The sequence below is a fragment of the Pteropus vampyrus genome, unplaced genomic scaffold, assembly GCF_000151845.1.
Source record: "Pteropus vampyrus isolate Shadow unplaced genomic scaffold, Pvam_2.0 Scaffold10, whole genome shotgun sequence".
NCBI classification, from domain to species: Eukaryota; Metazoa; Chordata; class Mammalia; order Chiroptera; family Pteropodidae; genus Pteropus; species Pteropus vampyrus.
Window position 1 is genome coordinate 686,220 of NW_011888791.1, and position 17,018 is coordinate 703,237.

The 17,018-nt window shown below is 36.8% G+C and overlaps 1 protein-coding gene across 1 annotated transcript in view; it reads right to left on the minus strand.

Annotated features, from left to right (window-relative positions):
- Positions 1-17,018, minus strand: part of NEO1 (neogenin 1) — a 160,938-nt gene that overhangs the window by 57,029 nt on the left and 86,891 nt on the right. The window contains exons 8-9 of the mRNA XM_011376899.2: positions 9,039-9,258; positions 2,954-3,108 (exon numbers count right to left, since the gene is read on the minus strand). Of these exons, the coding sequence (XP_011375201.1) occupies positions 2,954-3,108; positions 9,039-9,258 (375 nt within the window). The remainder of the gene's footprint in view (positions 1-2,953; positions 3,109-9,038; positions 9,259-17,018) is intronic.

Below are 17,018 nucleotides of genomic sequence, written 5' to 3' on the forward strand. Positions count from 1 at the left end.
TCCTATCTCAACTGCTCATTCTTTAAGAGGAGAATGCCTATCTTGTTCATCCCCTGCATCTTTAATACCTTGTGTAGTGCCTGGTATAGGGGGTACTCAATAAATGTTTGATGAGTGAATCATTTGCTGCAGCATTAGAGAGTGAAGTTCCACAGCTTCTGGGCTTTACTTATTCCACCCATCAGACCAGGTGAAGTCTTTGAATTATTTCTAGTTTTGTTAGGTAGCTAGTCGGACAAGGGAACAAAGGAATGGAGGCCCAGCCTAGAGACCGCCCAAAGAACAAACTATTGGTAATTAGAGAACCCCTCCTGCATCCCCAGAGGACAGGAGGGCCATAACCTACAGCTGGTTTAATCCGGCCACAGACACTTGCGCAGAAGGTACTACCCTAACCTGACCACAATTTCAGCCTCATTATACTATCATTTAATACCGTGTTTATGCCTGGAAGTTCATGAATCTAATTATAACAGACTGAATTCTGGGTAAGCGTATGCACACTAGGCAAAGAGTTATATAGCAGACAAGTGTCAATTAAGATTAATAACCTCACATGCCATTCACTTAGGAATGCCTTTGTAACCACCCACCATGGCCCAGATATAATATAGACCTTCCCACTACTGGGTTGTTACAGCTCTCTTGGCTGGAAACCCGCCCCTCCCTGGGGGCGTACTCTGTCCTTTATTTCTTTTACCTTTTCACCTCCCAAATTCTACACCTTCCTTAGCATGGCCCATCTCCTTCTAAAATACACCGTTAGTAAATTTTTTTCCAAATCTCGCTGGCCTGTGATTCTTTGCTCTGTTATAGTGGGGATGAACCAAGAAAAAATACTAATTGTACTTCTGCGATGTTCCCCCCACCCCTCATACTACTGGGGCAGCACTGGAGTTCAAATCATCCACAAATGGTAACAGATTTTGGTGCTGGTGACTTGGATTCAGATTTTCCAGTAAGTACCATAGGCTCCAGCTCTCTGCTGGAAGCTGTATGATCTCTCCTCTCACCTCTCATTTTCTCCAGAGGCTGGGGAACGCAAGTGACTCACTTCTAAGTGCTCACCAAGTGAAAATAGCATGGTACCCTCTGCAGTTTGCTAGGCACTAGCACCCAGGATCTGTACTTTATTTGCCTCTTCTGCCAAGGGAAGATGGGCCTAAAAGCCGCCTCGGGTATACTTTTCCTTGTGTACAGCAGGGCTGATAACGTCGCAAAAGTGCAATTAGTGTTTTTCCTCAGTTCTTTCCCGCTGACACAGCAAAGAATCACAGGTCAGCAAGACTGGGAAAAAGATTAAAGTTATATTTTATTTATCATTTTTTAAATTTATATTATGGTAACATTGGTTAATGAAATTCAGTAAGTTTCAGGTGTACAATTCGACAGTAAGGCATATATATATTGCATTGTGTGTTCCCCTCCCAGAGTTAGATTTATTTCTGTCACCACATATTTGACCCCCTCTACCCCAAAGACCTACCCCTCACCCCCTACCCGCTACCCTCTGGTAACCACTAGTCTATTGTCCATGTCCATAAGTCTCTGTTTGTCCTGTCTGATTTTGCTTTTAGGTTTATATCCCACGTATAAGAAGTGATTTCATGTGGTTTTCAACTTTTTCTGACTGGCTTATTTCACGTTGCATAAGTAGGAAGGTCTATATTATATCTGGGCCATGGTGGGTGGTTACAAAGGCATTTCTAAGTGAATGGCATGTGAGGTCATTAATCTTGATTGACACTTGTCTGCTATATAACTCTTTGCCTAGTGTGCATACGCTTACCCAGAATTCAGTCTGTTATAATTAGATTCATGAACTTCCAGGCATAAACACAGTATTAAATGATAGTATAATGAGGCTGAAATTGTGGTCAGGTTAGGGTAGTACCTTCTGCACAAGTGTCTGTGGCCGGATTAAACCAGCTGTAGGTTATGGCCCTCCTGTCCTCTGGGGATGCAGCAAGCGTTCTCTAACTACCAATAGTTTGTTCTTTGGGCGGTCTCTAGGCTGGGCCTCCATTTCTTTGTTCTCAGATTTCTCGCATCTGACTAGCTACCTAACAGTCAATGGCAAATTCATTAAATTTGTTTAGTTCTCTAGTCGTTAGCTTTCACAAATGTATCGCATATGCCACATTGCTGAAGTAAAATCTTTTGTTATTGGAAGCCTGTTAACATGAAAAACTAGTGTAGATAATAGTAAAAGGAAACTGGAGAAGGCTATGAGGAAAACTGCGGCTTGTGTTAAAAGTAAAAGTCTAAAGAAAGCCTCATGGGAAAAGCAATAATTTTAATTTGATTATTTCTTATAATTTCAGGCCTATAGTTTACAACCAAAATTTAAGACATTCAAGACATTTATAAAATAAGTCAATCTGACACTCATTTCAGTTGCAGAGAATCTTAAGAAATGTAATTGGAAGTAGCACTATTTGGCACAAAAAACCATAGGTCCAAAGTAAAGCCTTAAAGAGACTCCAAAGAGTGTGGTGCGTATAAAAATCAGGACAATCTGGCAAATAACAAATATTAAATATCTACTTCATGGGTAAGGCACTACATTAGATACCATGAGAAATATAAGGATGACAAAAACTCTGTCTTTACCATAAAATAAATGAAGTCTATTCACAATAACAATTTAGGAAGAAAGTGGAAGGAACTGTAGAGATACAATATTAGATAGGATCAAAGGAAAGATTCTAGAAGGCAGCTGAGCTAGGTCTTAAAGGATCAGTAAAATTTGAGAATGTGTCAGCAGTTATATTGTATTATACTATTTGCTACCGTTTGAAGTGAATTAATTTTATCTCTCTTAATTCATAAAATTCTCAAAGGTGAAGAATGGTTATCTTTTGCACTAAAATGTGCAAGGCTACACACAGAAGATAGATCTTCATACAAGGTCTAGCTACAGGCGGGGCTGACAGACAGGTGGAAGACTTACCTTCAGGCTGTGTTTCTACTCGCAGAGGAGCTGAACTCTCCCCGGAGCCATGCTTGTTTTGAGCCATAACTCTGAAGATATACACAGTTGCTGGCATTAGGTTTTGAATGGTTACCTGCATTTCTCCTGGATGACTGGTATTCTCAACACGTTCCCTTTGGACAAAGAGGGATTTGGAAAGAGACAGAACCAATTAGGAATATTTCTAGGATACACAGTTTCATTTTCATTGCAATGCCTACAGACATCACACCACATTGAAATCTTAACAATTTAAGAAATTAACTTTCAAAAAAGAAAACTTCTAGGGATGGAACAGTGCAGAGTAGAATATGAAAACTTGTGAAGAGCAATGTCATACGTGTCTGATAACTCGCTGATGTTCTCGCTTAAATATTACTGATATTGCTGGTCCTAATCACAATGTCCTTGCAGAGAAGCATAGACAAGGGTCTTGTCAGTGCCATTTCAAATGGGGCAGCTGGTCATTAATTTTGTAGGCTTTAAGAATTACTGAATTTTAAGGGGTGATTCTCAGGAAAACAAACAAGGTGATTACAGGTTATGACCCAATTTTCACAGAAAATATCAAGGGATGCTGTGTACATTTTGGATAACAGACTCTCACGAAAATTAGATTATCACTCTTAAAATTGGGAACATTAAAAATTTAAACGAATCCTAAAAGTAACCTACAAATCTATAAAATAAGCTAATCATGACAATGATTTTTATCATTTATTTCTTAAAATGAATACTTTTTGAATGATTTTCAAACTGATTTGAAATGTTTGACAAATCACAAAAAGTACAATGAATCTAGCAGTCTAGTGTTACTTGATAAAAAATATAAAAGCAATTTTCTAGGTTCTTTTTTAAAAAAAACTTCCAGGCTTTATCTTGGAAGACGGGTCTGTATGTCTACACTTGGGTCCATAATTACGCTAAGTGTACTGTTATTAATATAGCAAAAAGTAGATTATATTATACAAGAGTTATCAACAAATAATATGAAGGAGTTTACTTGTTTTAGACAAAGTGCTAGGCTTTAAAAATTGCCAATTACATGAGGAAAGATCTGTACCTATCTTGAGTAATAAAAGGGCTCTGTGGAAGGAATTATTTGAATTTACCTAATGAATTAAAATATTGATAATTTTCTATGAAATTACTGATAAAACTGTTTAGTTCTACACGACCATATGCCAGTTTGTCTGATTGTATATGAACATAGATTTAAGTGTTTTTCAATAGTTTTCTAAAGTTCCTTAAACTATCTTCTTTTAATTAAACAAACAAACAAACAGTACAAGCATCATATTTACAGAGGTTTGTTTGTAATCAAGTCTACTGGAAAAGAGTACTATAGTAACAAAAGTCATTGCTCAGAGAAAGTGGAGATACTTATGGATATTACTTTTTCAGCTAAACCTCTATCTAATTATAACAAGGTTTAAAAGGAGGATGTCAATTGATTTCTTACATTTGAGGTTTCTAACACTTGGTTTGATCACAAGTGATTGCTGTTTAAAAGGAAGTATCTCACCAAACTAAAAACTCCATGTGAGAGCACAGCTTATGTCTGTTTTGCTCACACTGCATATAAGAGTTTGAATAAGTTTTCTCTGAGAAAGATGGGGGGGTACTACTTTACTTTAAAATGAAGTGAGTGTCTCATTCATGTTCACATACTACAGAAGTATCACATGTGTGCTGAATAAATGAATGGAAATTTACCTTCTGATATGCAAATCTTGTATAGTAATGATATCATGTATATCTTTGGTTTGTTCTTATATGAAAGGGAAAAAATGGGAGAAATGAGTGAAGGGAATTAAAAACCTAGAACAAATTTCAATAGAAGCATTATAATCAAAAATCAGTAATACTTATGTGTCCCAGCACCTGAAAAGGCTTCTAACACTAGTTTGGTCTATGGTCCTAGAACCAAGTGTCTGCCTGGAAAAAAATAATTCTGACTTCAGAACAAGATCCAGGGTGAACTGTAAAGTACAATTCTCTTAAATGTGTGAGGCCACAATGGGACTGAGAATGTGTTAGCTAAAAGTAAAAAGCAGAAAGACAAGACAATCTTGGGCTAGATGTGAGGAACTATGATTCTAGTTCTGGCAACACTACTAGCTTGCTAGTGGACCATAGGCAAGTCACTAATTCTTTCTGGGCCTCAGTTTCTTCATGTATTCATTATTCAATAAAAAAAATGAGATGAGGGTAGCAAACTTTTTCTTAAAGGGTCTTGAGAGTAAATATTTACAGGCCAAGAGGCAAAATGGAAAATATTATGTAGTTACTTATATAACCTATTACAATGTAACCATCTGAAAATGTAAAAACTATTCTTAGCTCCAGGGCCATAAAAATAACAAGTCTGATTTGGCCCAGGGTCCACAGTTTGCCAATTCCCAGACTAGACTTACATACCTAAAGCTTTGTCCATTTCTAAAATGCTATTAATTTCTGGAATAACTTATTCTGAGTTCTCTATTATAAAAATACTGCTGTTTACATTAAAGGCATGGGGGGAGGGGATTTGGCAACGCTAACATTTCATAACTGCGCAAGGCAGAGCAAGGACCCTTCGTAATCTTGGGAAATTCAGGAACCCAACACAATTACAACTCATGACTGAGGCACGTAGTGCCACCTAGTGGTTGAATTTTCAAATGCAAGTAGTAGGGAATTCTTATAAGTCTGTGAAGAGAAGTCATTACCCTCGTTTTTGATGAGAAAATATAAGCCTACAAAGGTTAAATTTTCTTTATAACAAGTAATCAGGATCCAAACTTTACTTCTGTTCTTTCTACTCCTTCACTGCTTTCTATGCAGAAACTATGAAGCAATGAAGTGACAAAAAAAATTACAGTCTTCAAGAATCTTCCTTTGAAATATTCCGTAGATTTATTCTGTCCACTCCAAGTCACTGCTGTCATCTTCATCCAGGCCACACCTACCACATGCCTCGATTAACATAAATACTACCTGATTTGTCTCCCTGACTCCATTTCTTCTCTCCATGCCAGGGTTTCTCAACCACAGTAGAACTGAGATTACGGGCAGGATAATTCTTTGTTGTAAGGGGCTGCGATATATACAGTAGGATGTTTATCAGCATCTCTGGCTTCCATTCACTAGATACTAGTAAGCCTCACCTCCCATCTCAGTTGCGATAACCAAAAATGTCCCCAGATGTTGCCAAATGTCTACTGGGAGGTAGGGGGCAAAACTGTGCCTGGTTAAGAATCATGGCTCTAGGCATTTACACAATACATATAGAAATATACAGATATAAGTCACTTAAAAATTCCTGTCTTGTACTTCATATGGATATACATATTTTAATTGTGTACTCATTCCTCAATCAACAGACATTTACACTGTTTCCTTTTTCATTCTTACAACAATGCTACAATGAACATTCTTATATATATGAGAGCCCTATCCATATATATCGATATCTACAGGACTGAAACCTAAAAACGTAATTGTTGGACTGAAGGGTATGTGCATTAAGAAACAAAATCCTGCCACCAAGAGCCTAGAATACATTTCTTCCCAGAATTTAACTTGCATAACACTGGATATTATCAACTTAAAATTTTTGCCAGCCCTTATGGTGAAAAATGGTAACTCATTATTTTGTATTTCCAAGATTGTCAGTGATAGTGAAAATCTTTTTTTTAACTTTAATGAGCTTTCCACTAACTTCTGTGAATCATCTACTCATACCATTTGCTTCTTGGGATCTCTGTGTTGTAGGAGCTCTTTGTATAGCTTGAATATCAATAAATCTTTTGTAACTATTATAAATTTTTCCCGTTATAACTTGACAGTTTGATTTTGTTTATGTTTTATCATATAGAATTTTACAGTGCTATATAATAAAACTTTGTCAGTCTCCCCTGATACGGCTTCTGGATTTTGTCTTCCTTAAAAAAGCCTTTCATAGGCAAATGATAAATGTAATTTCTATATTTTTTTCTAACACATTTATAGGTTTTAAAATATCTCTTTATCCATCTATAATTTGTTGTTATGCATGATACAAAACAGAGAACTTTGCTCCTTTCTATCAAAAGGAGTAAATTATTTCAACATAATTTCTTGAATAATTATTTCTCCACTGACAGATTAATTTATTCTCTTAACAAATATTTATTCAGTGCTACTATATGCCAGGCTCTGTTCTAGGTGCTAGTGATATTCTATTAAACAGACACAATAAATACATTAATAAAAAAAATGTTTTTCAGAGTGCTAAATGTTCTAAAACAAAAGCAAAAAAATAAAATAGGGTGATGTGATAGGGGTGTTCTGGTAGATGTTTAACAATTGGCTCTTGTATGCAGCGCCGTCACTGTAAGTACTCCCACCATGCCCAATTTCAAACTACCAGGTCACGTCATGGGTTTACAAAATTTCCAGAAAATTTAACAATTGGCTTGGGAAAAAGATGGCTTCAGTATACCACAGCGTGAGAGTGACTGAGGGGCTAAGCTGGGTGGGTTTGTGGAAGGCCTGAGGTGGTATTATTTGAGGGTGACAGACAAGGGCCTGACAGTTATTTGTGAGGGAAGTGCATTTCTGGTAGGAGGAATAGGGCAAAGGCCCTGCAGTGGAAGCAAGCTTCTGTTTTGAGGAACTGCTAAATGCTTTCTTCCACCTGTGAAATACTATGCAATTTGCAATGAGATTTGAAAGTGGACTGGAGACACTAACACAAATGCTGTTTGGTAGTAATGTCTTGCTTTTTTTGTGCCTATAACTACGTTTCTGTAACTTTGTAATTCCCAAAACAACCAGTGCAGTGTTCAGATAAACATTATCCTATGGGTGGCTCCATCTATCTGGTTCAGTAATGTCACAGACTTCTCAAGAGTGTTAAATCAAGGGGTCTTCACTTGATTTGGGTTCCTATACTTGCTGAACTTGCCAGTCTGGTATTAAAGACAATATATGTCAAATGTTAGCACCCTGGTAGAAATATAAACTGTATTTCATGTGTTAGGTCCCTAATCAAAATATATATGGTAACTTTCTTATTTTGGGTTGAAGTAACAGCACAATTAAGAAATCTACACAGCAATGTCAGGGACACACACTCAGCATGTGGCACGGCTCCTCGCAAAGACGTTATAATTGGGAAAACAACACAAATACACATAAAATAATCGAAGAGGAACAACTTACGTCTGTGTAAGATCACGTGTTATCATAATTAAGTGCCCATATGAGTGGTACAAACGCACATATAAGAGAAACGCTATATGTGCTGAAAAGGTAGAGAAAACTTTAGAAGGGCATCCCAGGGCCAAGAAGGGTTAACTGAATTTAGCTTTAGATGAGAAAGGAGAAAGGGGGAACTGAATGAAAAGAACAGACTGGGAAGAAAGGTTACACAGTGATAGGAACTAGACTCGTTTCATGAGAAAGTGAGTTCAACTTGGAGATAAGGAAAATAAGGTTGAACAGATAAAATAAAGGTAGGTTGTGGAGTAAAGTAGCCTGAAGATTCTGGATAATCTCGTATAAGCAATGGAGAGGCAATGTGAGGTCCTGAAACAGGAGGAAATGGAGAATTTAATGAAAATGCTGTTTTAAGGAAATAACTCTCTAATTACTCGTGTCATCAAGGAGATCCCCCCACCGAAGTTCAGCAGCCACATCTGCATAAGGGTGCAGGCAAACATTCATTGCAGATTATTTTAATAAATTAAGTCTACCTTAATTTCTACAATCTGAAAGTTCTAAATAAGCCATATCTTATAGACTGAGCTGACTGAAACTAATGAAAAAAGGGTAGATCTGGTTACTTTTTAATACTTCCATCTAAATAGCTCTAACTACCCTTTCCCCCAAGCCATTCCAAAACGGCAAGAAGGAATACCAGGATTTCAGTCTGTTTGGGAATTTATTTCTAATGACTTAAAATTAGAGAAGATGCATCTCAGTGATATTTTATGGACTGAAAATTGGTACAGATCCTGCACAACAAAGAGCAGGTGAGCACAAATGGGCTGAGTGGAACAAGATGTAGCTGACTGGTTCCAGACATACAGGCACTTACCTAGCAATCCCCTCCTTGGTGTAGAAGACAGAGTAGGTGAGGTTGTCTCCCTGAGGATCTGATGCCGGTGTCCGCCACGTCAGTTTGATGAAGCGGGTAGAGACCAGGGAGGCCACGACATCCCGAGGAGCTGAAGGCAGTGGTCCCGTTGTGGCTGGTGCTAGATGGTCAGTAGTGGCACTGGTCAGTGAAGTGGGAGGTAATGTTGGGATGGCAACATCTTGTCATGTGCAAACATTGGGGAATATGAAGGGCAAACCACGACGGTTTTAAAAAAGAGAACAGAAAAAACAAAAAACAAAAAAGAAATAAACAAAACCACGATGGGAAATAAAACAAAATGAATGAACATAAAGAAGGCCATTAAACTGAAGGCTGACATGCAGGCCAGGGTAATTACTGAAAACTAATGGGCAATACTCAAGACACATTGCTGCGGAGCAAGCAGACTTTCTGGTCACTGTAATGGTTGTGGGCAAGGCACAGGGAGGGTGACGGTTGAGAATAAAATATTTCACAGAAGGACACAGCAGTGCCCAAGTAATTTCCTCTAATCCTGAAAGCAGCATGCAACATCTGTCAAACTTTGCATGTAAAAGTCTTATATGTGATAAAACTGAAATCTTTTCTTCTATTTTATCAAAACATGGAGTAACTTGTGTAGTATGCATGAGCCTAGTTACAATCGACAGGTTCCGGGCTACCGTGACTTCACTGCACAGCTGTGTGTGTCTTCAACCCTTCCCTGATTCGAGAGGCACACCTTCAACTTTAGTCTAACATGAAACTCTGCTCTCTGTGTTGGCGATACCCAGGGAAGTTGACGACCTTCCTCACTTCACTAAATTATAGTTCATTTGCGATCTGATCAATTCATTTAACTATGACAGTATGAAATCATGAGTCAAAAATTCCAAAGCCACAAAAATACAATACTTAGGTAGCTTATCTGTTTGTTACTGTAGTGCATATTACAATGGCTTACAGACCTCCAGGACCAGAGGGGATAGATGAAGCAGTGGGAAGGCAAAGCTCCACTAGACTAGTTAAAAGCCCTGTTTGTACACCTGTAATTGTGGATAGCTTTATAACCTAAGGCAGTCCCTTGGACCCTTCTGATTTTCAAAGTTTTTCCCTAATATTAAACTTAAAATCTCTTTTGCCTTGGGGCCAGAAAGTATTAAGTTTAATCTCACAATTTTTAACTAAAGGAATTCACTACAATTGTGTCATCATAACCTTAACAGGAAAGTCAGAAGAGAAGTAGAAAAGAAAACACAGAAATTCTCTAGTTTTCAATGAAATGACAGGGCAACAACCTCCTGGAAATATCTGTGAACTGTAAGAGACTCTAATGTGAAGCAGTCTAAATAAATATGCCAGAGAAAATACATTCTCTAAAAGACAGAAGAAAACCAACCTGAAGTCTCTAGATAGGTGGATAAGCGGAAAGAGTAATCCAATAGCTACCATTTACTGAACATTTTCTACACAGCACTCTGGCTCTTTATATGGGCTCATTCAATCCTTACAACTCTATAGGTACTACCATTTTATCTGTCTTATATGTAGAGACTGACATTTAAAAGGACTAACTTGCTCATCCAAGGTCACACATAATAAGTGGGGGAGTGTTAAAACCAATGCTGGTTTTAGTTTAAGAAGCCTCTGGATTTAGCCAACAGAGGAGTTCTAGTCCTGGTTGTGCCACTTACTAATTGTGTCACCTTGAGCAAATCAGTTATTCTCTCTCACTTGTTCCTTTTCCTCCTTCTAAGGAAGTGATTTTGAGAATATAGAGTGCTATCAAAATGTAAGACTATGAAGTCACAATCCACACTTCACCGACATGTCAACATTATAACAAAGTTAAGTCTGAATGGCCACTGAGGCCTCATTCTTATCCCTTATGCTTCAAACAGATGTTCTGCCTCTCAGAGGAAATAAATACTCTAACAGCTTTGTGTTCTTTTTCATATACTGTGTTGATTTATTCACACAACAACCCTATGAGGCAGGGTGGAAATGACAGGATTAGATGTTGGGGTGAAGGTAAAAAAGGAGTCCAGGACTCCTGGGTTTCTGGTGTAAGAGAAAGGGTGGTTAGTGGTGTCGCCAAAAGAGAAAGAGGAAACAAACTGAGGGAGAGATGAATTTGGTTTTGAACATGCTATGTCTAAAGTAATGATCCAACATCCACAAGAGAAATGTGTAAGAAGCAACTAGAAATATGGATCTCTGATTTTTGTAAAATTAAAAGTCCCTAAAACCCTTAGAGGGAAATGGTTCACAGCGGACTGAACAGCCTTGCTTCCCTGCTTCATTTCTGTGCCTGTTCAAAAACACACTAGGATACCTCCAAGTCTGACCCAACTCGCCAAGCTAAATTTTTCTCAGCTATCTGCTGGCCAGAGAGAAAAGGAAGTCTGTAATGACAGGCAGTAGAGCATACTAGAAAAAGCCCAGGAATTCATACATAAGGTACGAAGACCTTATGTTCAAAACTTGACTCTGCCATTTCCTAATAATGTGAGGCTGGGCTGGTTGCTTAGTCTCCCTGATCTCAGTTTCCTTGTCTATAAACTAGAACAGATAACACTCCCTATCCACATCCCAGGCTGATATGAACCAGATGAAAATCAATAAGAAAAGTGCACATAGAAGTACAAGGTATATTTTACCATCACGACTAGCTTAAGTGGGTGACAAATACAAGAATATTAGGTATAAAGGCAACTAGGAAGGGAATGTAAGCTATAAAGACTAGGTGGTGAAAGTATATAACAGGTGATAACTGAATCACTCAGGGAACATCCAATTAGCCTACTGAGCTTCTATAGCACATATCTGTAATTCTTTAATGGCATCAAGCATTTCCCACTTATATTTTTCATGTTCATGTTCTATTATGTACACTAACCTATAAGCCCCCTGAGGATAAAATATGTATCTGCTTCATCTGGGAATCACTCACCATGCCTCTGTACATTTTACATAATCAATAAATGTAATTTATTGAATTAATCAGTGGAAGAAAATTCAGAGAGAATGTCAGTGCAATGGAGACCAGTGTTTCTAGACTCTCATTACACAAGGCAATATTTTAATCTTTTTAGCTGATACAAAGTATATACAAATAATATTTATATAATTATGATATGTAAACATTTGCTTTGCAAATGTATTTTAATAGTTATACATGGAATAAAAGTATAAATAATGCTGGATAATCATAAACAATTCCTAATTAGCCAAGGGAAAAAAAATCCATGTCCATTGTAGTGCTCACATTCTTGACCCACTATCCCCAGACTGGTTCTATTGCTGTTGTTCCACGTTCCGGCTGAGCAGTATAGTCTTACATAACCCAAGAGAATCAAATAGGCAGGTAAGTTAGCAGGACCGAGGCATGGTGATATAGACTGGGACTTAAGACTTCTAGCACGATGCTTTGAGGAAGTCAACAAATTCTCTTCCCTTTTTGGGAACTTTTTGGCAGCTATAAAGCTGGACAAAAAACTGTCAAAAAACTGGGAACCGTCCCAAGGCGTACACCAAATTGAGAGGCATTTATTCATAAAAACTATCATAAATAATAGGGAAATATGCAAGTCTGTGGTATTCTTGCTTGGGGTTGCTTCCAGCCCCCCAGTTCTGTTGGGGTGGTCTTCAACCAGCAGAAGGCAGGCCCTGGAAACCAGTGGCTTCGCAGCGCTGCCAGAGGGGGCTTACTTGATGTGGAGCATTGTCAGTTCACATGGCAAATCTTGGTAGCAAGTGAAAAGGAAGGGCTGGTTAGCTCTGCTAGTCTGAGGTTGTGAGTTTTGTGAGACAAACAATGGATGGTAGAATAGCTGGATATTTAACAGGGAGCTTAGTGAGGTGAAAAAGCGATAAGAAGATTTAATAAGCTCTTCACTCGTCGCAGGTTAACTGAAAGCCATGTGTATATGCAGCAAAGACAGAGCAGGCCCAAGCCACCCACATGTCCCTGGCCAGTGGAACCTATATGTATGTTTGGAAGACAACTGAGAGAGTCTGGCAGAAAGCAAAAGCGTGGGCAGACTAAAAATGCCCTGAATTTTTAATGCATTCCCCAAACCAATACAGATCCATCGGCTGAGTGGAAGGCTTATTGGCTTGAGATATTTGAGCACAACTTCTGACTGATATTTGCTAAACACTAGTGCATACAGACACAGGAGTTACCCCTAGAAAACCAGACTTAAAAATAAAAACAAGAAAATTCAACCCAAAGCTAAGTAGAAACATCAGTGATTACACACTGGGGAAGACAGACATCACAGATTTAGCCCAGGCAAGATAGTACACAAACAAAAAAGCTGGGGAGGGGAGGAGGAGTCAAAAGCTGTAGGTGCTAGGGTATGTTATTCAAAATTATCCAATATTCAACAACAAAAAAATGACTAGACATGAAAAGAAAGAAGGAAGTGTAAAACAAAGAAGTGTGACCCATACTCAAGAAGTAAAAAGGGCAGTCAGTACAAAATGTCTCGGAGAGTCCTTGAAAATTAGATTTAACAAAGACTTCAAAGCAGCTATTAAAATATGTTCAAAGAACATACAGAAATTATCAGGAACTGTTTGGAGTCTGAGCTTTCACCTCACTTAAGAGTTAACAAGAGAGTTATTAGTGCTTCATGGGAACTGGCGAAGGAACAAGCCTTGTGTCAAAGACAAAGCACTTTATTACTTAGGACGATGGCAGTGGCCAGTGCCTCTGGTTTATTTTCGTCAGTACCCCAATGCCCCACAAGTCCCACGAAGACAATGCAAAGGGCTCATGATGGATGCCTGCACAGGCAGTAGGTTCTTACAGGAGTAGAACCCTGGGCTTGAGGGATTCACCACTTTTACAGCAAGCTAAAGCAAAAAAAAAAAAAAAAAAAAAAAAATGGGCCTGCTGTGGATATCTAATTTAATTCTGTTGTGGTCAAAGACATACTTTGTATGGTTTCAGTCTTTTTAAATTTACTGAGACTTGTTTTGTGTCCCACCATATGGTCTATTCTGGAGATGGTTCCATGTGTGCTTGAGAAGAACCTGTATCTGTAACTGTGGCTGGAGATTCTATAATGTCAGGTGGTTGACAGAATTGTTCAAGTCTTTTACACTCTTTCTTTTACTAATTGTTTTATCAGTTTTTGAAAGCACAATATTGAAATCTCCAACTATTATCATTGAATTGTGTATTTCTTCTTTGAATATAACAATTATAAATGCATATGCATCTAACAGAGCCCCACAATACAATAATTCAAAGAAATCTGAGAAAACCCCCAATATCTGGAAATCAAACAATCCACTCATAAATAACCCAAAGGTGCAAAGAAGAAATCACAAGAAAAAAAAACTTAAAAATATTTTTAACTGAATGAAAATAAAAAAACCAACATATTAAAAATTATGAGATGTACCTAAAGCTGTGCTTAGAGAGAAATTTAAATACCTTTATCAGAAGAGAAGTCTCACATGAATTGCCTAAGCTTCTACCTTACTGAACAGTGTCTATCTTAAGCATTCTCACACACTCAAAAAAGGTAACTGAGGTGATGGAGTGTTAATTAACTTGATTGTAGGAATCCTTTCACAATGTATATGTATATCAAATCATCATGTTGTACACTTTAAATATATTACCATTTATTTGTCAATTATGCTTTGACAAAGCTGGGGAGAATTTTAAATTTTAGCCAAGTTAAAAAAAAAGACAGGAGACTGACTAAAAAATTAAGAGATGTTACTAAAATCAAGAATCAAAGAGGAGACAATACTACCCACCATATGGATATTAAAAAATTATAAGAGAATATTATAAACAAGTTTATGCCAATAAAGCAGACAGTTTAGAGGAGATAGAAAATGTCTCAGAAAGACAAAAATACTAAACTACTCAAGAAGAAATACAAAACCTGGATTGAACTATAACAATTAGAGAAATTTAATTAATAAATAAAATCTTCCTACAAAAAGTCCAAGCCTCCATGGCTTCACTGGTAAATGGTTTCGAATATTTAAAAGAAGAAATAATACTAATCTTTCACAATTCTTTCAGAAAACAGAGGAAAAACATTTCTGACTCATTCTATGAGACCCGTATTATTACTGTGATATAAAAACCAAAGATATCTCATGAAAAGAAAACTACAAATCAATATCCATCATGACCACAGATAGAAAATCCTTCACATAACATTAGCAAACCATATTTGGCAACATATTAAAAGGATTATACACCATGATGATGAGGATTTATTGTAAGAATTCAAGACTAGTTTAATATCCAAATATCAATGTAACATATCATATTAAGGGAAAAAAGAAAAAGAGATCATCTAAATAGATGCAAAAGAGCATTTGATAAAATCAAACACCTATTTATGATAAACACTCTTAACAAACTAAGAATAAAAGTAAACTTCCTCAGCTTGAAAAACCTACAGTGAACATTATACTTAATGGTGAAAGATTATATACTTTTTCCCTAGGTTAGAAACAAGACGAGGATGTTAATTCTCATTTCTTATATTAAGCAATGTATTCAAAGTCCTAGCCAGTGCAAGAAGGCAAGAAAAAGAGAAAAAGTCAAGAAGATTAGAAATGAAGAAATAATACCATTTTTACTTGTGGATGACATAATTAACTGTATAGAAACCCCTAATGAATGTATAAAGGAAAAAAGCTACTAAAACTAATAATTTTAGCAAGGTCATAAGATACAAAGTCAATATCTAAAAACCAACTCTATTTCCATACACTAGAAAAGAAGAACCCAAAAATGAAATTAAGAAAACAACTCTATTCACAATAGCATCAAAAAAGAATAAAATACCTAAGAATAAATTTAACAGAACAAGCGTAAGATTTCTACCTTGAAAACAACACATTGCTGAGAGAAATTAAAGAACATTTAAATTTAAAAAAAAAAATTAAATGAAAAGAAGATCTAAATAATGTTCACAGATTAGAAGACTTAATGTTTAATGACAAGCTGCTAAAATTTAATAGAAATGCAAAAGACCTAGAATAGCCAAAACATTCTGAAAAAGAAGAAAAGGTTAAAAGACTTGTGTTACCCAATTTCAAAATTTACTATAAAGCTCCAGTAATCAAGACAGTAAAATGCTGGCATATGGACAGGCATATAGTAAGTATTGACTGCAGACAGGCATGAGAAAATTTTGGGTGATGGCAATGTTTGTATCTTATACTGATGATGATTGCACAGCTCTATCAATTTACTAAAAGTTACTAAATTGTACACTTACAAGGGGTAAATTTTATAGTATGTAAAATTATACTTCAATAAAACTGTTAAGAAATGAAATGGCTTAGATTGGTTAAAACTATTAAACATCATACTTTATTCCAGTGTAAAATAGCAGTAGTTAAAATCTGAGGAATTTCTGTTGCTCAAATCACCTGGGCTTAAGAAAAAAATCAACCTATCTGAAGTCTTCATAAAATTTAAAATGTCCAGAAATTACTCAAAGATTTTACAAATGCCAGTCAGTTACCAAGGGGCCCAAAGCATAAGTGAATCATACAGATTTCTAGGCCAAATATAGTAAAGTCTTTGTTTCTTAAAAAAAGACGTGTGACTTTATTAAAAGTCATACTGGTTCCTTTCCCTTCTGTTTCCAAAGTTCACTCCTAAAATTAAAAGATCTGATCACATCGCTCCCTAAAACTACCTACAGAATAAAGTCCAAACACTTCCACAGAGTGTTGAAAGTCCTCCACAGACTGGTCCCATCTAGCTTTCCAGTCTTATTTCCAGGACATGCTGTACTCTAGGTTTGCCTGGTTACTGAACAAAAATGGACTTTTCAGCTTTTGTATCCACGTTCACAATGCTATTATATTTAGAGCAACGTAAATTTGACTCAAGTCAAAGGCAACTGGCAAATCTGAGAAGAGATATTACTTTCAAAGTCTTAACAATATAAAAAATGCTGT